Source organism: Elephas maximus, chromosome 3 (assembly GCF_024166365.1).
Source record: "Elephas maximus indicus isolate mEleMax1 chromosome 3, mEleMax1 primary haplotype, whole genome shotgun sequence".
Classification (NCBI taxonomy): domain Eukaryota; kingdom Metazoa; phylum Chordata; class Mammalia; order Proboscidea; family Elephantidae; genus Elephas; species Elephas maximus.
The window spans coordinates 58,175,429-58,202,062 of NC_064821.1; the positions used below are offsets into that span (position 1 = coordinate 58,175,429).

At 51.9% G+C, this 26,634-nt stretch overlaps 1 protein-coding gene across 2 annotated transcripts in view; it reads left to right on the plus strand.

Annotated features, from left to right (window-relative positions):
* The window catches only part of PAX7 (paired box 7), a 117,160-nt gene that overhangs the window by 72,096 nt on the left and 18,430 nt on the right, over window positions 1-26,634 (plus strand). For both annotated transcript variants that reach the window (XM_049875883.1, XM_049875884.1), the window contains exon 7: window positions 546-748. In XM_049875883.1, the coding sequence (XP_049731840.1) occupies window positions 546-748 (203 nt within the window). The remainder of the gene's footprint in view (window positions 1-545; window positions 749-26,634) is intronic.

Sequence of the window (26,634 nt, forward strand, 5' to 3'; positions counted from 1 at the left end):
CAGAGGGAAACAGCAACATGGCAGCTAGGAATAGAAATGGCTTCAAAGTTAGCACACACCCTGGCCTTGCCACCTTCCGCAAGTGCCCCAACCCCACTGAGACTCAGTTCCTTCATCTGTAAAATGGGATCATATTCTTGCTTCATACCCTTAGACAGCATTTGTAAATGCGCCTGGCCAGTGGTCGGTGCTCACAAAATGCTCATAGGTTAAGCCTGGGTAGATGAACAGAGGCCCAGGAGGTCAGACTTTGAGTCCAGCTAACATGTATTGAGTACCTAATGTGTGCCAGGCACTAAGCAACAGAGCAGGTGAGCAGTCACCTAGAGGCTGTCTGGAACGTTGGTTGGCTGTCAGTCAAAACTTGGTCAACCACTAGTTCCCTGTCAAGAGCCAGGCCACCAGGTCAGTTTGTCCCATCCCAAATAGCATGGGAAGGTGATCCTTTCCCTCCAAGGGGTACAGGGTGGGGGAAGGAACCTTATGGTTTGCATTCTGCACAGGAGGCTCTTCCCCTGCCCTCAGAGTCTTGGGTCTCTCTACAGACGGAGGCAGCACTGTGCACCGGCCCCAGCCCCTCCCGCCATCTACCATGCACCAGGGAGGGCTGGCTGCAGCGGCCGCGGCTGCTGACACCAGCTCGGCCTATGGAGCCCGCCACAGCTTCTCCAGCTACTCTGACAGCTTCATGAACCCGGCGGCGCCCTCCAACCACATGAACCCCGTCAGCAATGGCCTGTCTCCTCAGGTAGGCATTCTCCACCCCCTCCCCAGAGCTGGGGTCCCATCGCCACCAGTCCAGCAAGTGAGGGCTCTGGGTGACACAGGTTGGCGCTCCCTTGGGGAAGACAGGCAACACTCAGAAGGTGTCATTCAATTCACTGGATCCCCATGGAACCCCTGGCTTTTGAGTACCATGAGAGAGTTGAAGTGGGAAGCCGGGATAGTCTTTCCACCTTCATTTTTCAATGTTCTGTGATCCTTTGTCCTGGATTTATCTTCTTCAAGCTGCAGACCTCGATAATGCAGTGGGTGGACACGGAGAAAGGGTTTCCATACTTCTCATCACCTAGAAACAAATAGATATTGTCTTATAGACTTGGTCTTGGCCTGACAGCCACCCAGAGCTCCATCTTGGGTTGTTTAGTCCATAAACGTCAGGCATTTTCACCGCATGGCTGGAAGCCTCGTCCCATCACTTCCTGTAGAATGCTGTCTGTGGTTGGGGTTCCACTCCAGAATCAGGAGTCCTTCCTGCATTCCATCTTGTGCTCCTCCCCCTGCATTTCACCAGGAGTCACCATCATGGAAAGGTGGAGCTGCATCCTCTTGGTGGAGAGAATTGTAGGTGGGGCTCTAGACCGAGAACTCTACTCTGATTGGGTCTTTGGAGCTCTGCTCGCTAGTGTGGGATTGGTTGCTAGTTGTGTCAGTCATTGCCTGATAGTACTTTCAGAAGTCACTAGGGCTTCCTTTAGATGAAATCGGAAGACCATGCTGGGGCTGAGGGTGGTTATTGATGTGTTTGGGGAACAGGCCTTGATGATGCTGGAAGTCCTAGTGAATCTGAGGAACTGATGAGCTCATTCTTAACAACTGCTGTGTTGCTGTTGTTGGATGCTGTTGAGTCAATGCTGACTCATAGTGACCCCATGTGACAGAGTAGAACTGCCCCATAGGGCTTTCTTGGCTGTAGTCTTTACAGATGCAGAATCTCTAGGTCTTTTTTCTGCACAGCCAGAGTAGATTTGAACTGCCAACGTTTTGGTTAGCAGCTGAGCACTTAACTGTTGCACCACCAAGGCTCTGTAACTGCAGAAGGCTCTCAAATATCCATAGAGACTGGTGGTTGAATCCAAGACTGGTTTTATCCTGTCTCCCACCTTCCTCACATCTGTGGTGGGAAAACATGTAATACAAACTTATTTGTACAGCCATAGTGTGGGCGAAAGGGAGAAGGCCTGAGAGTCAGAGCCTGGGTTCAAAGCCCAGCTCCACTGCTCAGGGAGATTAGGCAAGTCAGCATCTCTGAGTCTCGGTTTCTCCCTCATTAAACAAAGAGCCTGTTACTGACTTCCTAGCAAGGGGGGTCCTCCATATTCAATGTGATAATAGGTCAAAGCACCCAGCACAGTGCCTGGCACAAAGTTGGTGCTAAATATGCATTAATTCTCTTGCCTCCTAATTGTCAGGACAATATGATTAATATGGGAAACCTGTTACCTAAAGAAAAAAAAAAAGTGAGGGGGGAAAGAGGTGGTGTCAACAAGCTATGGTTTAAGGGTCACATCTGTCCAGCGACCTGTTTTTGTAAATAAAGTTTTATTGGAACGTAGACATGTCCAGTTGCTTACGTATATATAGCTGCTTTCATGCTACAACAATAGAGTTGAGTAGTTTTGACAGAGATGGTATTGCCTACAAAGCCAAAAATATTTACTATATGGCCTTTTACAGATGAAAATTGCTGACCCCCACTCTAAAACATTCCCAATAATGTTAATTTTCTGCTTGTTCTGGGTTCATTCATGTTTGCCTCCATTAATTTATGTAGCTGAGGGTTAGTTGAATTTCAGCACCATTATTTACTTGTGGGGAAGATCTTCAGCAAGTCCCTTCCCCTTTCCATGCCTCAATTTTCTCATCCTTAAATGGGATTAATACTGGCATCTACCTCATAGGGTTGTTGAGGATTGAATGAGGCCATCTGTGTAAAGCACGTAGCCCAGCACCTGGCACATGGTGAGTGCTTGGCAAACATTAGCAGCTACATATAGACCTCCTCACAGTGATGCACCAAGTCCTCTTGGGTCCCATATTATGGGGGTGACACCATTGACCTGGGCTCTGAGGTGGCTTGCCAGTCACAGAGATTATCCTCACTGAGCCAGCCCTACACTCTTTCTTTTCTGGTGTCCCAAGTGACAATATAGCCTATAGACCAGAGTGTTTTCCCAGCTGAACCTAACTGGCTTCTTTGGGGTTCAAAGCCATGGCCTCTGTCTCACTAGTGTCAGGCGCCAACTGGCCAAGCTAACCTTCTAGAGTCAGGAGTTAGACACAAGATCCCAGGGCCGGCTGGGTAAGGGTGGCTGCCGAGACCCCAGGTGTCCATACCAGAGGATGTAGTCTAGGCCCCGCCTTGTTGTAAGAAGCAAAGTTGGAGGGGCACCCCTTGGAAAGCTGAAGAGGGACCTTGAGGCTATGTGGGCTAGCCATCTCACTTTACAGATGGAGGGCTTGGTGGCTTGCCAATGGCCCCAATACAACACTGGCAGGGCCAGGACTAAGAGTCCAGGGTGTAGCACCCCCGACCACCGCTCTTCCCAGCCCACCCTGCCTCAGTGTGGGCTGAGGTTTATCCCCCAAAGCAGCACTGCAGTCACAGAACAGAGGAGAGACTAGCAAAGAAGGGGCTCCTGATCCCTGGAGTAGGTCTCTCTGGGTGGTGCAAATAGTTAAGAGGTCAGCTAATGACCAAAAGGGTGGCGGTTCAGACCCATCCAGAGACACTTTGGAAGAAAGCCCTGGAGATCTGCTTCCAAAAGGTCACAGCCATTGAAAGCTCAATGGAGCGGTTCTACTCTGCACGCGTGGGGTTGCCCTGAGTCGGAATCGATTTGATGGCAACTGGTTTGGGTGTCTTTTTGTTTTGTTTTGTTTTGACCTCTGGAGTGAGGTTTGGTGATGGGATTGAAGGGCAAGGATGCTCCAAACACTGTTTGAGCCCAGAAATTAACCCCAAGGAGGGAGAAGAGAGGAATAAAAACTGACCCACTAATGTGAGCAGCTAGACCAAGCTGAACCTTCTTCCCTCGTGGCTGGAAGGGTTTGGAATTGGATGTGGTGTTTACTGCCCTGCTTCGAAGTTCCTGAGCTGGCTCCTCACTCCTTCTCCCAACCTAGGGTTTCCCCTGAAACCAGAAGTAAGAGACCCTCAGAAGCTTCCGTCCCATTTCTCAGGGCTGAGAAGCCATGATGAATTGGGCGAACCTCTGAGAACAGCCCATAAGTTTCCACCAAAGGTGTGAAGACAGATGGGAAGGTCTGACAGGGCAGAGGGGACCAGAAGGTGAACAGCTGCCGGAGGACGGGCAAGGAGGCTGTGCTTAGGGCAGATGTGAGGGCAGGGGTAGGGGAGCAGGGGCAGCCAGGTGTGCTTCTGTGCACGTGAACTGCTGAGGCTAAGCTTCAAACACTTCCTGGAGGCAGGAGGTGGCGGGGGCAGGGGTGGGTGGTTTCTGGGTCTTGTACAGAAGTTCCTGGCATTTCTAAGCTCTAGCTCTTCTATGCTCCCTCCTCTGTCTAAGCAGGCAGGCTTGACATCTTCAGCACATCGTTTGGGGCTTTGTGGAAGTATAGGGGGACCCCCCGCCAAGTGGGGGTCATCTGCAGGGAGATGTTGACAGATCCACCTCTCTCCCCAGCAGGATTCCCCATAGCTCACCTGGGCAGGAGGGAGGGATGGGCCTGCTCTGGGAAGGGGTTTCCTACCTGGGCTATGGGACCGTCACACTATCCCATTACCAGATGGCAGGACTCTGCCACTGTCACCCAGATAGTCTTGGTTCTTGAAACTAGAGGGTGTTTTGTGCTTGCACAGTCCAGAGGGGGTTATGTTGAGGGGATGAAGTTGGGGCTCTGTGAGGACCTGGTTAGAGCCCCATAAAAGAGCTGCTCGTCACCCATGCCAACGCCGCCCACGGGGAAAACGTGCCTTCTGCAGTGGACTGATGGGGGTCCCTAGTCTCAGACCCAGCCTGGGCAGTGGGTGCTGCTGAGCCTCGGGGAATCCACAGAGAGACTGCCTAGTGGAGCCCCAGGGAAAACCCATTTACTCATGGCAGCTCTCGGCCTGTCCGCTGGCTTGGAAGGCATAAATACTTTAACAAGTATTTATGGAGTGCCTACTATGCACCAGAGCCCTGGTGGTGCAGTGGTTAACAGCTCGGCTGCTAACCAAAACGTCGGCAGTTTGAATCCTCCAGCCACTCCTTGGAAACCCTATGGGGCAGTTCTACTCTATCCTATAGGGTGGCTATGAGTCAGAATAGACTCCACTGCAGCCGGGTTTTGTTTGTTTGTTGTTTTACTATGCACTAGGCACTTTCTAGGCAATTAGGAATAAATCAGTGAACGCTGCCTTAGTGGAGCTGGCATTATAATGGGGCAGATAGACAATAAACATGATTTTCGTCATCTCCTTTGCTCCTCTCTGGGGCTTAAAATAAAGGAACCTATAAAAGGCATTCGCATATTTACACCCTCCCCCAAACTAATTCATACTACACTGAACTATTTACATACTCACACTACACTGAACTAATGAAAATATTCTCTTAAGCATGCAGTTGATGACATGACCATGATCACAATGAGTCAATCCTTTTTGTCCTCTTTGTCTTCTTGGTTCTCTTTTCCTCTTTCCCTCTGCATACAATAGTTATGGTGACAGCTTATGTGGAGTGAATGCTTCCAGTGGGCCAGGCGTGGGTGGGCCAAGTGTTTTACCTGCTTTCTCTCATTGGATCTCAGCAGTAATATTGTGACCCTCATTGTACAGAGAAGGGGGATGAGTACCTGGGTGCTGACTTGTCCAGGGTCATCCATCCACCCATCCATGCATCCATCTGTCCATCTATCCATCCATCCTCCACCAACTATTTATTGAGCTCCTACCATGTGTCAGAAGGAACTCTGGTGGCGCAGTGGTTAAGTGCCTGGCTGCTAACTAAAAGTTCAGTGGTTTGAACCCACCAGCTGTTCTTCAGGAGAAAGATGTAGCAGTCTGCTTCCACAGAGATTACAGCCTCGGAAACCCTGTGGAGCAGTTCTATCCTGTCCTATAGGGTTGCTATGTGTTGGGATCAACTTGACAGCAATGGGTTTACCACGTAGCAGAGGGCATTGGTGGTTCTGTGGTGCTATGGTGCTGAACAGGTTTCAGGAGAGTTTCCAGAACAAGACAGACTAGGAAGAAAGGCCTGGTGATCTCATTCCAAAAATCAGCCACTGTCAACCCTATGGAACACAGCAGTCTGATGATCCCATTGTTCACTGGGTCACCATGAGTTGGGGACCAACTCAATGACAGCAACACCACCACCACCATTTGCCAGGCTTTGTGGTAGGATCTGGAAAGTAGCAGAACTAGGATTTGAACACAGCCTGGCTCTATAGCCCACTGTGCTTTTCTGTTATATCCACTCCATGAGGTTGGTCCTATGGTCCACTTGCGGAAGATGAGGCCCAAGGCCACAAGGACAATTAAGCTGGGTTCAGAGCCAGCATCCCTAAGCACCAAGCTTTCCTCTTCTCCCTCGACAAGTAGGAATAAAGCTCAAGGCTGGAGTAAAGGGACAGTCTCCCAAATGACTCTCAGCACCAAGCACCCAATGCTGCCTCGAAGCATCACGTGGGGCCTCCAGGGAAGCCAGTCCAGCAAGGAAAGACACCTCCATCAACTGGATACCAGCTGGGTGCCAGATCCATGCTAAGCACTTAAATGAAGCCATTTGAGCCTCGCAGCAACCCTGTTATTGTGTGCCGTTGAATTGATTCCAACTCATAGCTTTTTTTTTTCATAGCTACCCCATAGGGCAGAGTAGAACTGCCCCATAGGATTTCCTAGGCTGTAAACTTTATGAGGATCCCTGGTGGCACAGTGGTTAAGAGGTCGGCTGCTAACCAAAAGGTCAGCAGTTTGAATCCACCAGTTGATCCTTGGAAACCTTATGGGGTAGTTCTACCCCGTCCCATAGGGTCACTATGCATCAGGATCAACTCAAGGACAACTTAAAACTTTAAGAATGCAGATCACCAGGCCCTTTCTCCCATGGAGTGGCTGGTGGGTTGGAACCAACAATCTTTCAGTTAGTAGCCAAGCACTTAACAACTGCACCACCAGTGCTCCTTGCAGCAACCCTACACTTGAGGAAACAGGCTCAGAGAGGTTAAGTCACTTGCAAAAGGCCACAGAGCTGGTGAGTGGCAGACCTCTGTCCCACCCACACACCTCACTGCCCCTCTGACCCTCAGCAGTCCGCTTGGCTCTAAGGCACTTGGCTGGGCCCCTCATGCTGTGGATGCTGGAATCCCTTCACCTCATTCTCCTCTTCCTCTTTGTGTCCCCCCCCCACCCCCGCCCCACGTTTACTGGTGACACCGCGTTTATAATAAGCATTTAAAATGAGTCTTGCTGGACCAGGGATGAGAAAGGCAGAGGGAGCGGGAGATTTGTCGGCAGAAAGATGGGGAGGGGGATGGTGGGGTGTTAAATAGCCCAGAATTTTTTTAAAAACTGATGCAAATCACTGGTAGGAGAGAAAATTACGTGCAATTACGTCCTGATATTGGAAGGTTTTGCCTAGCCCAGGCAACAAGATCTCATTAACAAGCAGAAAATAAGATTGAAATGGTGTGTAAAAGAGCTGAAAAATGAATTTGAATGCCGCGTTTGTCCACAATTACCCCCTCCTTCACACACATTTTATTGCAATTTTTTTATTATTCTTAATCTCTCCATTCCTCAAAGCAGATTGGGGACATCCTGGCATTACCGGGGCGTCGGGAGGAGGTGCGGAGGATCTCCTCCTTCCCTGAAAGGAGACCCTTCTCCCGCACGTTTTCCGAGGTTGGGTTTTGGAGGGATCAGGACTCATTTCTCCGGCTTAGCGGGTTGTAGGAACACGGGGCTTTAACCCCGGCCACACTCTCCTCTGCGCCCCGCCCAGTCCTTCCTTCTCTTCCCTTCCCGGTCGCCTCTTCTGCTGGCTGCTTCCTTCTTCTCCGCCTCCCTTCCCTGTGCCTTCTTGGGGTTTCTTCTAGGCTTTCCCTTTCTTGGGAAGCCCCCCACCTTCACGTTCCACGTATGGCGGGAAGCCTGGGAGTTCTGGTTTGGCCACTAATTGCATCGCTGTGTGGCCTTGGGGCAGCTTGCTTAGCCTCTCTGGGCTTCGTTTTCTTCATCTGAAGGTGGGGGTGGTAATTCCTGCCTCTGGGGGGCGCTGTGAGAATTCGGGGAGGTTTGGAACGCAAAGTGTCTGGCATAGAAACCAGTTGCTGTCCAGTCCACTCTAACTCATGGCAACCCCACGTGTGTCAGAGTAGAACTGGGCTCCACAGGGTTTTCAGTGGCTGACTTTTGGGAAGTAGGTTGCCAGGCCTTTCTCCCAAGGCACCTCTGGTTGGACTCAAACCTCCAACCTTTTAGTTAGCAGCTGAGTGCACTAACTGCTTGCACTATCCAGGGACTCCTGCCTGGCACATAGTAGGTGCTTCATGACTGTGCGTCTCCCCCCTATAACCCGTGCTCTGGTGTCCTTTACTCACATCCCCATCTCTTCGGGTCTTTCTTTCTCTCCCCGCTTCCTTTCTTTCCATTCCCTTCCCTCCCCTGCTCTCTTCTTCCTTTCTTTTCTCTCCCCTTCCCTCTCTCTCTCCCTCATCCCCTTCAATTGGCTGGAAAATACCTGGGGTTGGTTTCCACTCCAGGACAACAAAGGGCGTTCTGCTGACCCCAAGTCTGGGGAAGAGAGCGTGCTGGGGTACAGCTGTCGTTGCTGGGTGCCATCAAGTCAATTTTCAACTCATGGCGACCCCCTGTAACAGAGTAGAACTGCCTGATAGAGTTTTCTAGGCTGTGATCTTTAAGAGAAGGAGCCCTGGTGGCGCAGTGGTTAAGTACTCGGCTGCTAACCAGAAGTTTGGCTGCTAACCGAAAGGTGCTTCAAACCCACCAGCTGCTCCACAGGAGAAAGATGTGGCAGTCTGCTTCCGTAAAGATTAAAAACCCGTGGCCATGTAGTCCACTCATAGCGACCCTATAGGACAGAGTAGAACTGCCCCATAGGGTTTCCAAGGAGCAGCTGGTGGGTTCACCGTGTTTAACCACCGTGCCACCAGGGCTTCCCATAAAGATTACAGCCTTGGAAACTCTATGGGGCAGTTCTAGTCTGTCCTACAGGGTCATTATGAGTCGTAGTTGACTCAGTGGCCGTGGGTTTCGCGTGGGAATCTTTATGGGAGCAGATCATCAGGTCTTTCTTTCTCTCGTGGAACCGCTGAGTGAGTTCGAATCGCCAAGTTCTCAGTTAGCAGCTGAGTGTTTAACTGTTGTGCTACCAGGGCTCCTTGAGGTGCAGTTAGCACCCCGAATTCTGCTGTCTCTCCACCCTACCTTGCCCCCAGGCTTTGGGAAGGGCGAGCTGGGATAGAAGGAGCAGCTGACTCAAGTTAGAAGGACACAGGCTCTGAGTGGTTTTTCCCAGGATTAGAAGTAAAGCTAAACTGAGTCACCTCCCCACACACCCACTCTTTTCTCCCTGTGACCAATGGTGATGGTGCAAGGTGAGGGGGCAGTTTGTGCAAAGGGCCAGAAGTCTGTGGCCAGAATTCCTTGGACGTGGAGCTGAATGACATTTGTCAGCCTCTGCCCTCCCCACCTGGCTTTCACTGAACCCAGGAACAGCCCAGCTGCAGAGACCCCACAAGTCCCTCTTCATAGCCCTGGACAGCGTGACAATTGGGGGACGTGGGTCATGTCCAGTCTGCTCGTCAGCATCCACCCACACTCCAAGCCCTCACTTGCCCCTTCCACTTTCCTCCCAGCCCGGCCAGCCCCAGGGTGGGAAGAGCTGCCAGGGTGGGGTTGGCGAGAACAGAGGTATCAATTGATGGCTGGCTGTAGTCCTGGGCACCCCCACGGGCATCCTCCGAGCCTTCTAGGCCCCGGGGAGACAGACCTTGCCAAGATCCTGCTCTCACATCCAGCTCTGCCTTTGTCCACGGTTAACCTACCTCAGTGGGAAAAGCTGAGTTATTTCCCCCCTGGCAGTCCTCACCAAACAAAACCACCTGCTGGCGTCAATCAGAGGCCCCGGCTGCAGCCACAAGGGAAAGGCCAGGGCAGAGCCTCCTCATCTTCTGTGAAAACAGACCCATGTTTATGTCTCTGCCTTTCTTACCCCTTTTTCCTGGGTGGAAGGGAATGAGGCGGGGTGGGGAGAGGGAGGAAAACCTTCCCAGAGAGAAAAGCAAGACCAGAATTGGGGACTTTCCAGACTGGTGGCAGCAGGTGGAGGGAGGGGTGGTGCTTATGTGTTGGCTCTGCTAGAAGCGGGGGTGCCTGGTTTACTGCCTGGCACTAAGGGTGACCTTGGGGTCATTCGATCATCGAGGGAGAAGCAACCCTGGTCTTTCCTCCTTTCTCAGAAGACTGAGTGGGATTCTAGAAAGATGGAGTTTGAGCCCATTTCCCTGAGTCAGAACAAGAGAGGAGGATCAAAGGCCACTCTGGGACTCTTTTTTGCCCACCACTGAAACACTTCATCATCTAAACTCCACACCCTAAGAAGGAATGTGTGGGGGGTCTTACCTCTGCCCCCTAAACAGGCTGGGAAGGGCACATTCAGCCTGCTTGGGACAGCTAGATGCTTCCATGCACCACTTGTCAGGGCCTCGGGTCTTCAGCTATGGCCACGGGAGGAGCAGCATCTGTGCAGGATGGTTTATTTTGGTAGCACCTATAACGCAGTGCCTACCACATAACGTTGTTGTTGTTAGGTGCCATCAAGTCCATTTTCCACTCATAGCAACTGTATGTGACAGAGTAGAACTACCCCAGAAGGTTTTCTAAGCTGTAATCTGTACAGGAAGGAGCCCTGGTGGCACAGTGGTTAAGCACTCGGCTGCTAACCTAAAGGTCGGCAATTCAAACCCACCAGCCACTCCATGGGAGAAAGATGTGGCAATCTGCTTTCGTAGAGATTACAGCCTTGGAAACCCTATGGGGAAGTTCTACTCTGTCCTACAGGGTCACTATAAGTCAGAACTGACTCTTGGCAACAAGCAACCTTTACAGGAGCAGATCACCAGGTCTTTTCTTCCTCGGAGCCGCTGGGTAGGTTCCTCTCAGTTAGCAGCTGAGGGCTTAACCATTTTGCCACCAGGGCTCCAGCACATAGTAGGCCTCCAACGACTGCTGGCCAATCCCCCAGGTGTGGTGCAGGCCTAGTTCAATGTAGTTATGATCTGTTCCCAAGAGGGTTTCAAGGCAGCTGATCACTTAGCTTATACTTGCTGTCTTACATACCAGCCCCTTCACGTTCATTTATCTAGCTCCTGGTATTAGCACAGCATATAGGGAGGCTCGAGAAAAGACAGATGACTGTCCTTGTAAAGTACATTTTAGGGGAGACAATACTTACCCAGATAGCAGATAGAGAATTCAGTTGTTGACAGTTGAGTGTGATTTCTGGCCAGTCAGGAAGAGCAGAGGAAGCTTGGAGATGGAAAGGCATAGTCAGAGAAGGCTTCCTGGAGGGGTGCCCCCAAAGGAGAGGCAGGATTTGCTCAGAGGAAAATAAGGGAAGAGGTGAGAGGTTGGTGCAGACTGGATGGCAGCCAATACGCAGGCAAATGCTAAAATAGTCATTAATTTAGAGCTATCTTGGGCGCAGTAGGATGATCACCCAGATCAGAGTTTGAATTCCAGCTCCTCTACTGGCTGGGCGACCATGGGCGAGTTACATAAACTCACTGACCCTCAGTTTCCTCATCTGTGAAATGGGACCAATACCACTCACCTTGCAGCATTATGAGAATTAAATGAGACTGTTGATGTGAAACACTCAGCACCATGGCTAACACATAGTAGGAGCTTCATAAATGACCATTTCCCCCCTCTGCTTCTTCCTGCCCTAGATAGAGACAACTGGTGAGTTCTGACTACGTTTCTTTTCTTCCTGGGACTGGAGGCCCAGCCTAGCCCAGTCTGGAGCCTGGTCACTAGTTGGAAAGTCAGGAGACCCAAGTTCATGCCCTGCTCTGCCTCTGACCCAATGAATGGCCTTGGTAGATGCCTCCCCCATCTGGGCCTCAGTTTCCTCAGGAAGGAGATGGACCAGCTGCTCAGGAAGGAGCTTCCTGCTCAGAGTCAGCGATTCTGTGGGTTCTTTGTACGCAAGCATGAGTCACAGCCTCTAGATCTGTGGGTGGGAGCTGGCGCTCCTCTCGGTCCTGCTCCTCATCCCCACCCTCTGGGGCCCCAGCCTGGGCCTACTGTGGCTTCCCAACAGGCCAGGGGGGTTAGCGGTCCAGAGCTGCCTGGCTCGGTGGGAAAGAATGCAATAGAGGATTTGTCCTCCTTCCTGATTAGCATGGGGGGCTCGGGACAAGACAGTCCCGGCAGATAGAAGGGAGGAAAATGAGGGAGATTAGCAATTAATACAGTGGGCAGACTAGGAGCTGTACAGCTCATCCCTGGGGTCCCTGGCTGGAGGGAGGCCGCCAGGGTGGCAGGGCTGCTGAGGCCAGACAAAACCCCAAGCAGGGGATGTGGGGTGACTTCGAGGGTGCCCAAAGGGCCATGCTCTCCCCTTCCTGCAAGGCTTGACACCTTCTGCTCCCTAGCCTAGGATCTTCCCACCGCCCCACCCCATCATCTCAAACTCACCCCAGTTGTTCTTTAAGACGTGGCCTCCTTCCAGGAAGCCCTCCCTCACCCCTTCAAGTTGGGTTCATGGTTCTCTCTCCCTATGCTTACTTCTCAGTTGCATTTATCACACTTTATCAGTGTATTAAAGTATCTGTATTATTTGACAAATATTATTAAATAATAATAATAATAATGGCTAAAAATTTTGAGCACTTACCACAGGCCAAGTACCATCCTAAGCCCTTTACATGGATTATCTCATTTAATCTTCACAACATCCCTTTGATGGAGGCCCCGGAATGACTTGTTTTACAAATGGGAGATGGGGAGGGGTGGCGGACATGGGCACTGAGCCGTTTAAATGATGGGTCCAAGGTTGAGTTGCTAACAAATGGCAAGGCCAGGATTTGAACCTAGGCTGCCTGGCTCCAGAGACCATGCTTTTACAGTGTATGTTATTAAAATGGCCTATCTCTCACTAGCTCGTGAGATCTCTGAGGGCCCCAAACACGACCCTTTGATCTTGGTTGGCCCCATTGCCCGCTGGAGGCAGGAGACCAGAGGGCTCCAGAGTGTGGGCTGTGGAGTACCTCTGCCTGGACCTAGTCCACAGCACTGTCCCCTCCTACCTGTGTGACTCCAGACAGTTTTCTGTAACTTCTCCACCTCAGTTTTCCCCTCTGTAAAATGAGGGTAATAAGAGTTCCCATCTCTTGGAGCTAGTAAGCAAAGCACATAGAACCATATCTGGTAAAACTCCTAGTTGCCATCGAGTCAGTCCTGCCTCATGGCAGCCCTGCGTGTGTTAAATAGAACTCTCCATAGGGTTTTCAAGGCTGTGACCTTTGGAAAGCAGATCGCCAGGTGTCTTTTCCTAGGCACTTCTGGGGGGGCTCAAACCACCGATCTTTCAGCTAGTAGTTAAGTACTTAACCATTTGTACCACCCAGGAACTCCTCTGGTACAATATGGGCTTGCTATTTGCAGATGGGGTTGCTGAGGCTCTGACAGGCGCTGTGATGTGCCCAGGGTCACAGAGTGAGGTAGCGCAGCGCCCAGACCCAGACTTTCTGTTGCAGAATTAATTTCCCCAGGTCTTTTCAGCCATCGCTTCTAGTCTTCATTTCCCATCTTCTTTCCCCTTAGCCTTGCTCATTTTGTTCTCCTGCTCCTTTTACCCCCCTCCCTGGATTGCTGCCCCACCCCAGCCTCAGCTCCAAGGCCCCCCCCACTCCCCCCCACTCCCTCTCTCTCCGCAGCTGTGAGCATTTCTCTAACACCTTTGGCAGAGGGAACAGGTGTTCTGAGCGACACCAGGGAGTGCTGCTGAGGGGTAGTGATGGGGAGGAAGGCTCCTCCCCCCGGGGTTTCTGGGAATATCCATGAGCTGGACCAGTGTCCCAAGGGTGCTGTTGGAGCTGTCTGAAAGGTCAGGCCTCAAATGCCACCCTTAACTCCTGGGCAGCCTGGGCCCAGTCACTCCCCACTCTATGCCTCTGTTTCCTTCTGAGTGGTAAGGGCAGAACTTTCTTTAGAGGGGAACAGCCTCCAGGCAGAGGCAAGTCCCCCGCCCCACACTTCCCTAGCTCAGTCCAGCCTGGCCTAGCCAGGCCTGCCTTCTACATTCTTTCTCCTCCACTCTTGCCTTCAGCCTAGAACTTTCTCTTGGGGGCCCAGCTGATTGGAAATTCACCTCTAATTTCCTTTTTGCACACTCCCTCTGCTCCCCATTTCTCTCCTTTCTGCATTTCCTTCCTCCCACTCCCCAGTTAAGGAGTCCTGGTGGTTAAACGGTGGTTAAGTGCTGGGGTGCTAACCAAAAGGTGGGCAGTTAGAACCCACCAGCTGCTCTGTGGGAGAAAAGACTTGGCAAACTGCTCCAGTAAGGTGAAGATTACAACCTAGGAAACTGTACGGGGCAGTTTTACTCTGAGCTATAGGGTCGTGGTTAGTGAGTTTGGTCTGGTGCTCCCCAATTCTTCTCTCCCCTCTTTTCCTTTTTGGCTCCATTTCCCCCCACTCTGCTTGCACCGCAGCTCAGATCCCCTCCCCCTGAGCCCACCATCAGCCTCAGGTTCACTGCTCCTGACTGCTTCTCTCTTTCTTCCTCCCTCCCCTAGACCCTTGCCTTCCTCTTTGCCTCTCTCTCCTGCTTTCTTTCAGACCCTCCCTGCCTTCCATCCTTTCCTTCTTTCTCCCTTCTGCCTTCCCTTCCCTCATACCCAGTCTCTCCCTCTCTCTATTCTTTCCCCTAATCTCTTTCATTCTTCACTTCATCTCTCTCACCTCGCATTTTTTCCCAGCAAACACCTCTTTTTTCTCCGTCTTCAGCCAGCCCACCAACCCCCCCCCACCCCGTCCCCTTTCCCGTCACTCCCTCGCCCACTTCGTTCCTCTTCCCATTTCTCCTTCCTAAGTCCTCAGCTCTCTGGGACCTGCCCAGCTCGCTAATGGTGGGCTCTGAGGCAGGGGCTCGGGGTGCGGGTCCCCGAGATAGGGCTGACCGGTGTCCAGGGCGGGTGGGGGTGGCGGCGTTGAGGGGGGTAGTGATCGGCTGGGCTGGATCCGCCGCCACCCCTCCCCGCACTCTGCCACCGCCGCCGCCGTCGCCGCGCCTTTGATCCATGGCCCGAGGCCGCCTGACAGTGGAAAATGCGGGGAGACAAAACCACTCAGTCAAAGTGATTCCCAACAACTGTCTCCCCGAGATAAGGACGCGCTCCGGCTCGGCGGCCTGCTTAATTCCTCCTGCCCAGGCCTGGGATCCAGGAGCAGCCAGCGAGCCGGACCGCCCCCCGAACGTTTGGAGCCGCCTGGGCCCGCCCGGCGCTTAGCAGGTCCGTGCGCCAGGTCCGTGCGCCGGTCCTGCTGCCGCCACCATCCCAGCGCTCACGACGGCCGGCCGGGCGAGGGACCCAGCTGACCAGGTCAGCGGGCCAGGGCCTCCCGCTCTGCGAGGAAGAATCTGCGAGGCCCTCCTTGGTGGCGCGCCCTGCGGGCTTCCTCCCCATTCCCTGTCCATCATTCACGGGTCTTCATGGGCCCCCTTCTGCCAGCCTTTCCCTCGGCCTAGGATATTCTCACCCTCCTCTCGCTTCACTTAGCCAGAGCTACTCATCTCTGGAGTCTCCTCTCAGAGGTCTTCAGCAGGAGAAGCAGCAGCCTAGGTGGCCTTGCCCCCTCCCACAGCCCCTGTTCTCCCCCTCCAGGTAGCCCTTTGCCCCTGAGTTCTAACCTTCTGGATCCTGCTCTCTCCTGGTAAAGCAAGGACCAGGCTATCCTGCTGGCCTCTGTGTCCCCAGCAGGTAGCTTGGCATATAACGTTGTTAGTTGCTGTTGAGCCGGCTCCAGCACATGGCGACTCTGCCTAAAGCAGAAGGAAACATTGCCCAGTCCTGGGCCATCTTCATGATTGTTGATATGCTCAGGTCCATTGTTGCAGCCGCTGTGTACTTTGAGTGCCTTTCAATCTAGGGGGCTCATCTTCAAGCATTACATTGAACATTATTCTGTTGTGCTCCATAAGGTTTGCATTGGCTAATTTTCTGATGTAGATTGCCAGGCCTTTCTTCCTAGTCTGTCTTAGTCTGGAAGCTCTGCCGAAACCTGTCCACCATGGGTGATCCTGCTGGAATTTGAAATATTGGTGGCATGGCTTCCAGCATCGTAGCCAAACACAAGCCACCACGGTATGACAAAGTGACAGAAAGGTGGTGGCGGCACACAATAGAGTCCAGTAAACAGTTGTGGGCATGCGTTGGACACTCTCTGAGCATGTGGTCTGTGCCAGGCTCTGTGCATGGAGGATACCAAGTGAGCTAATCCCGGCCCTGCCTTCATAAACCTTCCAGTTAGTTCAATGAGAGACAAGCAGACCACCGCAACACAGAAGCCTCCAGAAAGGAAAGGGTACCAGGGCTGAGCCAGGGAGGGGCTGTGTCCCTAGGCACCCTCTTGCAAGGGAAATGCTCTCCTCAGGGCTATCCAGCCTGGCTGAGCTGGACAGACCACCTCAAGGCCCAGCTTTGCTTTCAGACCAAGTTGCTTGGCAAGCTGGGGTCCGATGTGGAAATGCAGGAGTGGGCAGCAAATCAGATTATGTAAACTGAGGCCAAAAGAGAACCCTCATGATCCCAAGCTATATAACCTCTGTGGGGCCACTGGGGACAGAGGGAGCCAGTGTGTTTGGGGTGATGGCAGGGGGCAGAGATCACCGAGAAGCAGCATTCAACTCAGAATAAGGAAGGGCTTTCCAGCAGTCAGAACTGGCCAGGGATGGAAGGGGCAGCCTTGTAAAGCAGTGAGCATCCTGTTTCTGGGGGAATGCAAGCAGAATCTGGGCCACACCTGTGGAAACTGTTGGAAGTGGATTCTTTGAAGGGTAAGGTCAGTGGCGCCGAAACCTGTGCATCAGAGTGACCTGGACGTCTGTTAAAAATCTAAATCCCCAGGCTCCATGCTCAAAGGCTGACTTAGTAGTTCTGTAGGGGCTTGAGATCTGTACTTTTAAGAAGACCCCATCCAGTGCAGCTGGTCCAAGGCCTGGCACACCTGAGGCTCAGGATTACAGAGCTCTCACCTTGTCAGCCTTGCCCAGGGGAGTACAAGGCCCTAGCCTCAGTCTGCCCAGGGAGTCCCGTGCCCCCAAACATCACTGGCACCTCTACCTCCCTTAGTGCGTGACTGGTGGCGGAATCTGTTTGAATTGAACAGAGAATCTCCTCCAAGCAATCTCAGAGCAATCTAGGGGTAGCCAGCCCACTGCCCCATTTTACAAAAGGAGATACCCACAGTACCCCTGCACATTTTTCATTGCCCAGGAAGACTCGGGCTTAGCAGGGCTTTATTGAGGCACGGTGAGTGTGGCAATGGCTTGATTGTTCCAGGGGGTCAATTTATAGCATTTACAGTGGCCTCTGCCTCTGCTCCCAGTTGCCTCGGTGATCTCTGCTTTTACACCATGCCCTGGGAAATCTCTTCAAGCATCTGAAAAGAACCAACTGGTAAATGAGCACTGGACAGAGAGTCAGGAGACCTGGGTGGGGCGTGTGAGGGACACCCACCTCTGCCTGCCTCCTGTCCCTCTATCCTGCTCGGCAAGAGTCAGGGGCCAGAAGGCGAGGGTCTGTTGGGAACGAGTAGAGAGATTGGGGGCTCAGGACTTGGCTCCCTGGATCCCTGGGGACAACTGATGGAGCTGGCCCAAGGCCAAATGAACATGACTTTTTTGCGAGACTGGGGGTCTCTGACCTGAGGAGTTGGAGGATTAAGGTCCCTTGAGGGTGCTGGCAAGTGTCTTATCACAAAGGGGACATGTCCAGGCTGAAATTGAGACATGATGCCCAAGGCAAAAGTTCTTGAGTCTGCCCCAAGGGACTTCCTTCCCCACCACAGACAATGCCATTGCCCACCCCAAACTCTCAATCATCCTCCCTTCCCTGAGCCCCCAAAGAAGCGGGGCTGCTGTTCCAGAATCATTACTTTCATAGTAACAGCAATGACATGCCCCCTTTGTTTAGAACCCAGTGGTCCACGAGGTTACCCCCATTAGCTATTTTCACTGAGTCCTGAGGACCTGGAATCATTGTGCCCATTTTACAGATTCAGAGAGACAAGTACAGAGCAAGGCGCAATGTCAGAATTCAAACTTCAGGTCCATCTGATGCCAAACATTAATTTCTCTCCTCCGTGCTGTGCAGGCAGGAAAAGCAGCGACTGGACTAGAGCCTTGCTGCTCCAGGTTTGCTCTCCTCTTGAACCTGATCTCAAGGGATTCACATTCATATGAAAGTTTGAGAAGCACTGGCTGAGATGACCTCATCATCCCCTCCCCATTGCAGTGACAAAGTGGACCACCCTGGACAGCAGAGGAAGGAGAAAGGAAGGGGCCTGGGAGGGGACGGGGCTTAGCCAAGGTCCCTTAGGGCCCTGAGGAGGAGGCAGGTGGCGGGGAGGTGGGCTGAGGGCACCCCAGCTCTGCCCTGTGCTGATAACTAGTTGGGCCAGGGCATGTGGCTGGTACTTAGGCTGTCTGGCATGGCATCAGCGTGGCAGGCTCAACCTCGTGTGTGTTAAGCTTCTCTGGCTGATTGGAGAGGTGCCCCCTGCAGAAGTGGGCAGGGGTGGCAGGCAGAGGGGCAAGGAAGGGGACAGACAGGTCAACAGACCTATAGAGAGGGCCAGGATGTGAGATCCTGGTGGAGAGAAGGGAGGTGTGTAGAGAGGACACTCAAAGGACCAGGAAAGAGAGGGATGGAGAAGAGTAGTGGGCAGAAGGAGAGCAAGACAGAGACAGGAAGAGAGAGAGAGACAGAGAAGGCCACACGGAAACAGAGAGAACAAGAGACAAAGCGACACAGAGACACAGAGACAGGGACAGGGAAAGAGAGAGAAACAGGGAGGAACCATCTCTAAGGGAATGAGGAACGATGGAGCTTCAGAGGCCACACTTGGAGGGAGGAGGACTTACAGACACAAAGTAGGTGGAGGAGCCCAGACAGGAGGAAGGACCCTAGAGCCTGAGGGGTGAGTGCAGAGGAGGGCTCAGAGAAGAGGGAGATAGAGCCCCGGGCTCTGCAGTCAGATGCACCCGAGTTTGAACCACAGCCCCACCACCTTCTAGCTGTGAGGCCTTGGGGAGGGAAGGAACTTCACACCCTGTGCCTTGGTTTCCCCCATTAATGGAGCTGCAGCGGTAAAAGGTCCCTTTATCCCCCAACACTATAACGTGCCAGAGTCCAGCCCCCTCTCCACCTTCCCTTCAGCCCTTCTCCCACCCCCAGTCCAGGTTTCCACAATAGGGGCCAGGTGAAGGGGCAGCCCAGCCTGAATCCCAGATGCCCTGCTCTGAGCCCTGGCCTCCTGATGTGGCCTGGGTTGGTCCCAGGGCCCCCAGAGCCTGGGGTGAGAAGTCCTGCCCTTTCAATGAGTGTTTCCCTTTAGTTCCAGATGCCACCCTGACAGGTGCTCGCCTGTGATTAATGTCCCCACCCCTAGGCCTGGGACCAGCCCGTCCTCCCCAAGCCAGCACTGGCAGGTGGGTCAGCATCACAGGGCCTGCTGCCCCCACCCCCGACCTGGCCTGGACCTCTCACCAGGAGCAGAGAGCAGCCTCCCCAAAGCTGCCCTCGGAAGAGCTGGTTGGCCATGGCTGAGTCTCTGAGTTCGAGTCTCTGCTCTCCTGTCTGGGTGATGGCGTTCGCGATCTTGCCCTTCTGTCACCGGTGAAGGAGGCTGTGTCAGCAAAGTGCCGGGGCTCCTAGGGGCAAGGCAGAGAGGCCACTGGGGGCATCCTGGGAGGTCCACACAGTCCTGCTCACCAAGTCGTTAATGGTGGACATGGGGCACACGAGATTAACTTCTGCTCTTTCAGTTGTGTGGGGAGCTGAACTTGAGGGTTGTCAGATCACACATGCAAATACAGGCTTTAACAATTTGAAGGCCCTGTGCACAGTGGCTGAGGAGGGGACCTTGGGTAGTTGAGGGTAGAGCCAGGGTTAGGGGCCTTGGAGTTTGGGGGACTGTGCTCAGAGGTAGGGACCATAGTTGAAATGTCGGTTGAGTTAGAATGGGTCATGGTTGAATTGGAGAGTATTATTTAAACTGAGGGCAATTGTTGTGTGATCTTGGACAGATGGCTCGACCTCTCTGTGCCTCAGTTTCCTCATCTGTAAAATGTGGATAGCAGGAGTACCCAGTTCACAGGGCTGCTTTGAGGAGTAAATGAGTTAACTCACATAAAATTCTTAGAACACTACCTGGCACGTAGTAAGCACTGAAGAAATACGAGCTAGGATTACTGGTTGCCATCGAGTTGATTCCCACTCATGGTAACCCCATGTGTGTCAGAATAGAACTGTGCTCCGTAGGGTTTTCATTGCTTGATTTTTCAGAAGTAGATCACCAGGCCTTTCTTCCACGGTGCCTTTGGGCGGACTCAAACCTCCAACCTTTTGGTTAGCAGCTGAGTGTGTTAACCGTTTGCACTACCCAGGGACTCCATACTAGGATTATGAATGGTTAAATTAAAAAGGGTGACGAGCATCAGGGTCATGGGGTTGCTTTGTAATCAGAGCTAGGGGCCCAAGTTGGAGTTGGGGTGCATGCAGTATGGTGCAGGGGCTCTGTTCTGGTTCCCTTTTCCTCCCTGCCCAATCAATCCCCTTCCCGTAGAACCTGAGGCAACACCTCCCCAGCCCACAGCACCATAAGCAGAGCCGCTATCTCCTTCTGCATCTCTGCCAGGCCTGGGGACTGAAACAAGACAACATCTCTCTACGGCCGTCCTCAGTCTCTTGTTTGTTTGGTACGTTGGAGCCGTGGGCATGTTTTTTTTTTTTTGCTAATTTTGTGGCTGCCTTTATCAAATGGGGATTCACAGGCTCTTTATCCTCGATAAGTGGATTAGTCAGTGAGCTAAACAAGGAGGTGTCGAATGCTGGGGCTGCTCCAGAGAAGATATTTGTTTTGCAAAGAATGGAACCTGCATTCCCTGCCCTGTGTGGGCGAGGCAGGAAGGCGTTGCAGTAGCTGGAAGGGCCCTCTGTGTACCCTCTCCTGGGACAGGGTAGTCTAACTCATGGGAAGTTTCTAGAGCCCAAGCAGGGAGTTGAGATGAGGCTGGGTCCCAGGAGGAAGGGCCCCTGGGTCCATCTGGGGAGGGGAAAATGAAACCTGAATTAAATCCAGATAAAAAAAAAAATTTTTTTTTTTTTTTTTACCAAGTATACCAGGAGCCCTGGTGGCCCAGTGGTTAATTCCTCAGATGCTAATCAAAGGGAAAGGGTCGGCAGTTCAAACCCACCAGCTGCTCTGTGGGAGAAAGACAAGGTGGTCTGCGTTCATAGAGATCACAGCCTTGAAAATTCTATGGAGCAGTTCTACTCTGATCCTATAGGGTTGCTGTGAATCAGAATCGACTCGATGGCAACAAGTTTGCCCAGAGTCCCTGGGTGGTGAAAATGGTTAAGTGCTTGACTAGTAGCCAAGTGGTTGGCATTTCAAACCCCTTCAGAGGCTCATTGGAAGACCCACCTGTTGATCTGCTTCCAAAAGGTCACAGCCTTGAAAACCCTGTGGAGCAGTTCTACTCTGCACACATGGGGTCACCATGAGTTACAATCAACTCAACGGCAACAAACAACAACAACAAGCAAGTATACCTACCCATTGCCTTTGAGTTGATTCCAACTCAGAGCAACCTATAGGACAGAGTAGAACTGCCCCATAGGGTTTCCAAGGAGCACCTGGTGGATTCGAACTGCTGACATTTTGGTTAGCATCTAAGCTGTCAACTACCAGGGCTCCAAATATACCTAAAACTAGCAGAGGTATATTTTGAGTTGTGTCACCTTCCTGGGCTGCAGCTTCCCCCTCCCCATCTTTTATCCTTCATATGCCTTTCCTCTTCCTTCGCTTCCTTTTCCTTCTGCCCTTTCCCTTTCTTTTTAATTCTTTTCTTACTCCCTCAAATACCTCCAAGAGCCCCTGCCAGGCCCTTTGCTAAGTACTGTGAATTTAAACGTGGATAAGACATGGTCCTTGCTCGTGCTGAGCTCATAGTCCTACTGAACAAAACAAATGACTCAATCAAAACCAAACCGAATCCAGTGCCGTTGAGTCAATTCCAACTCATAGCGACCCCATAGGGTTTCCAAGGCTGTGAATCTCTATGGAAGCATCTTTCTCCTGCGCAGCCACTTGTGCTTTTGAACCACCGACCCTTTGGTTAGCAGTCGATCGCTTTAACCACTGCGCCGCTAGGGCTCCTTTAACCCAAAATACCAAACCTGCCGCTGTCGAGTCGATTCCAACTCACTCGTAGGGACCCTATAGGACAGAGGAGAACTGCCCCACAGAGTTTCCAAGGAGCTCCTGGTGGATTCGAACTGCTGATTTTTTTTTAGCTGCCGTAGCTCTAAACCACTACGCCACCAGGGTTTCCAGGGCTCCTTTAGGTCCCCCAAATATGGCAGCAAGAAGTGATTTCCAGTTGCCTCCTGAGCCTTGGTGATTTCTAAAGAGATGGCCATCTGGTACACACAGGGCTTCTCAAACTTCTCTCCCAGGTACTCCCGGTAATAGTTAAACTGAGCGTGATCCCCCGAGATCCCTAGGGGTACGGGTGGGGTAAGTGCAGAGTTTCATATATCATCTTTAAAATACATGTGAACTTTGTGTTCTTTGCCACTGTGGGTCCATATTTGCTGGATAGCAATAATGTAATAGGAGCCCAGGTAGCACCATGGTTAACATTAGCATCATGTCAAGTTGGCTGTCCAGAAAGCTGTACCATGTTTAGCCTGTGACTTTGCATCACACGTGGTGGCTGATTGGATGTTGGGACTGAGGGACAAGGCGAAGATGAGATTTGGAGTCCGAGTGACCAAGAGGGCGATGGAATCATAGATGGAAGCAAGGAATCCAGGAGGAGGATCTGGATCAGAGGAAGGTATGTGGAGGTCAAGTTCAGGAGGCAGTCAGGAAGCCATTCAGGGCAGAGATCAGGGTGGACATGAAGATTTCAAAGGCATCTCTCTGCAGAGACCCAAAGATGGAATAAGATGCTCGGAGAGAAAGATGCTTGGTCTAGCTGTTCCTGGATGAGAATGTTGGGAGAATCAAATGTTCTATTTTTCCCCTCCATTTTTAATCACAGTGGCCAGGATATCAGGGCCCCTGGTCTGTGGTAGAGCAAGAATCTGGATGAGGGGAGAGGGGCAGCAGAGACTAAGAAGGAAAGAAAAGGATGGAGCATAGCATTCCGGGTCCTCAGCTGGGCCTTAGCAGTGTCTGTCCTCCCGAGCTGCCTCCAGCTGAGTGTGATTTTGCTATTTATTTACATGTAATTATTGCTATGAGGTGCAGATATTAACGCTGTCAAGAGCAATTTGCTCTGACATTTTTCAATCGCTCAGTGCCCCCCGCCACTCTCGATGGAGCCCAAGGCTCTCCCTGCTCGGGCAGCTACATGCTCGGTGGCCTGGCCGGGAACCACCCAGCCGGCAAGGAGTGGCGTCAGCGAGCTCACCCGGCTCCTCTGCAAACTCATTAAGCTTCGAAATTGAATTTGGTCTGGGAGAGGGCTGGCTGGGCCCCTCTCCACTGGCCTACGCTGTCTCTAAGGCCTCCCTGTCCTGCTGAGCTTGCTGGGGCAGGGGCCGTGGCTGAGGCTGGCAGAGGGTGGTGGAGTCAGTGGGTGAGGACAGTGGAGGAGAGTCATTGTCAGAGAGGAGGGGTGGGCACAGCCACCCCAGGCACAGCCCTGAGGTGGGGACAGCACGACGAACCAGGTGGCCCTAACTTTGGGAGCATTATTGAAATTCACAGCTGTACCTACTTAACAAAGAGATTTTACTATGCAGCCAGCCAAGCACCTAGCCCCCCTGCAGTGGATGGCACCATGGGGGTACGAAAAGGTGCTGCTGTTGGTCCCTTAGATCCATGCTCAGAAAGAGAATCAGCTTTGGAGTTACAACCTTCTGGGTTCGAATCCCAGCCCCACCACTTATTCATTGTGTAGACCTGGGTAAATTAGCTTTTTGGATCCTCGGTTTCCCAGTCCTTAAAATGGAACATCCTACACCCATATTTCACTGAATCTGAGCTGACTTGATGCTGGCCCTTTCTTGATCTCATTGGACGGTGTCAGCGAAGGCTTTGCACACAGCTCCACCATCACTGCTACCTGGCTGACAGCCATAGTGGAACACCATCGATTGTAAAATACAAAAGTGAGCTCCTTAGAACTAATGTCTTTCTGACAGGTGAGATAAGGAGTGAATGGCAGTGCTGCCTGAACACAAACCAAAAAACCAAACCTGCTGCTGTCAAGTCGATTCTGACTCATAGCAACCTATAAGGTTTCCTAGGAGTGGCTGGTAGAATTGACTGCCAACCTTCTGGTTAGCAGCCATAGCTCTTAACCACTGTGCCACCAGGGCTCCTGCCTGAACATAAACCCAAAGCCAAACCCATTGCCGTCAAGTCATTTGCAACTCACAGCAACCATATAGGACAGAGGAGAATTGCCCCATATGGTTTCTAAGGAGCACCTGGTAGATTTGAACTGCAGACCTCCTGGTTAACAGCCGTAGCTCTTAACCACTACACCACCAGGATTTCTGCCTGAACATAGTAAGCGCTTGATAACTGAAGGCTGTGATCAGTTTTCCATTTGAGTGTTTCAATAACCAGGAGCTATTTTATAGAAAAGGAAACTGAGGTGCCTTCCTTCCTTCCTTCATTTGACTTGAGGGACTTGGCCCCTTGGAGCAGGCAAGAGGGGCCTGAGCTATCACGGCCGTGAGTTCTTAACGCATTGTGATATGTGCCAGCTTGTCTGCCCAGGTACTAACGAGGCCTCCCTGCCACCACTCAGTCCCTGCCATGGCCAATCTGCGTCCTTGTCTCTGGCAATTACTCAGGAGGAACCCCCGCATGAGAGCCCAGGCCTCCCCTTCCTCCTCCTCTCCCAACCTGTGCTGGGGCCTGAGTGAGGAGGCCGTCTCCCTCCTCCCTCATCCCTCCTGCCTCCCTCTCCTCCCCTCAGCTCAACCAATTAGGGCCCTGACACCTGGAGCCCCTGACAAACTGTTTCTGTCACTTGCTCTCTGTCTTTCATTAGGGCCGCGGGGGAGGAGGAGCGTGCAGGGGAGGGGGAGGAGATGGGATCTTTCATGCTTAGTAAGGCCAGATACATTAATTACAAAACGGCCATTTGCCGCGTGAAAGTGTGCTAATTAAATTTATGCAATCATTATCTTTAAATAGTCATATCTTTCTCTGCGATCGGCCCCTTCCTTCCCCAGCCCCGCTGCTGCTGCGAGCCCGGTTACTCTAATCCCCTGTCCGCCATTTATAGCGCTATCAGAGATGGTCTCTGAATCCCGCTGCACTCTTCTAACTCCAGTGCCTGTAGGGGACCAGGAGCCCTTGGACCCACCCTGGCACGGACACCCTCAGGCTGTGCCAATCCTGGATTCGACCGGGAAGAGGGAGGCCAAAGCCAGCCCCCTTCAGTGTTTTCAGATATTTCTGTGTATTTGGAGGTTGACATCTTGTAGACCAAACATTGGAAATTTGTATTTGAGTGTGCATCAGAGAGTCTTTGACTTCTTGGAAGTGAGAGGGAAGTTTTTCTGCCCATCCCTCACCACCCCCCCAACTTCCAGATATTCTTTAGCTAAGCCCCCAAGGCCACGGTTGAGGGAAGGTGTGGGTATGTCACCAAACCCCACCATTCATTCATTTAACTCTATGCCAGGCTTTGACTAAAAAAAAAAAAAAAATTCACTCATTCACTCACTCGTTTAACTAATGTTTGTTGGACACCTAGTATGTGCCAGGCACTGGGAATAAGACACCAGCTCTGCCCACAAACAGCTCCTGGCTAAATTTAGAGAAGAAATGGCTACAGAAGAGGGATGTCTAGGGTCAGGGCAGCCTGTGCCCAGGGCCGAAGTTTGGGCCACAGTAGGGCTGAGCATTTTCTCTGCGTAAGGCTCAAAACCCAGAGCCTTCACAGCCTTTTCTGACTTAGCCTTTCAGAATCCCTCTCCACGCACTAGGAAGTTCTTATCAGAGCCTTAACTGAATCCCTTCTGCTGTAATTTCAGACATGACCCCCCCCACCCCGATACTTTCCTCTTCAATCAAACAGAATCTGTCTCTTGAGTCTTGTTGGGTGTGAGATGTTGACCTCCCACATGGAAGGAAGAGATAACCTGATGGGGTTTTAGAGGGGGTAGCCCTCACCCTGGTCAGAGATCTTAGTCAACGGCCAAACCAAGTCCCTTCTGAGCCTCAGTTTGTACTATTGGTGAGGTCATCGACTAGTGGGGCAAACAGGACATGGGTCCATATACACAAATGCAGTAGTCATATGCACACATACATGATACGCATGTGCACACACAACATGCAGTACTCACATGTGCACATGTAATATTCCCATGTACATGTGCATGCATGTACGCACACAGTACTCACAATTCACAAATACTATACATAATACTCACACATGCACATACACAATACTCACATAGGCTCACGTAATACATGCACGCACATGCAATACTCACATAGCTCACACATGCACACACAATACTACCATGTGCACATGCATGCGTACACACAGTACTTACACACATGCACACACAATACTTGCACACTCATATAATATTCCCATGTGAATATGC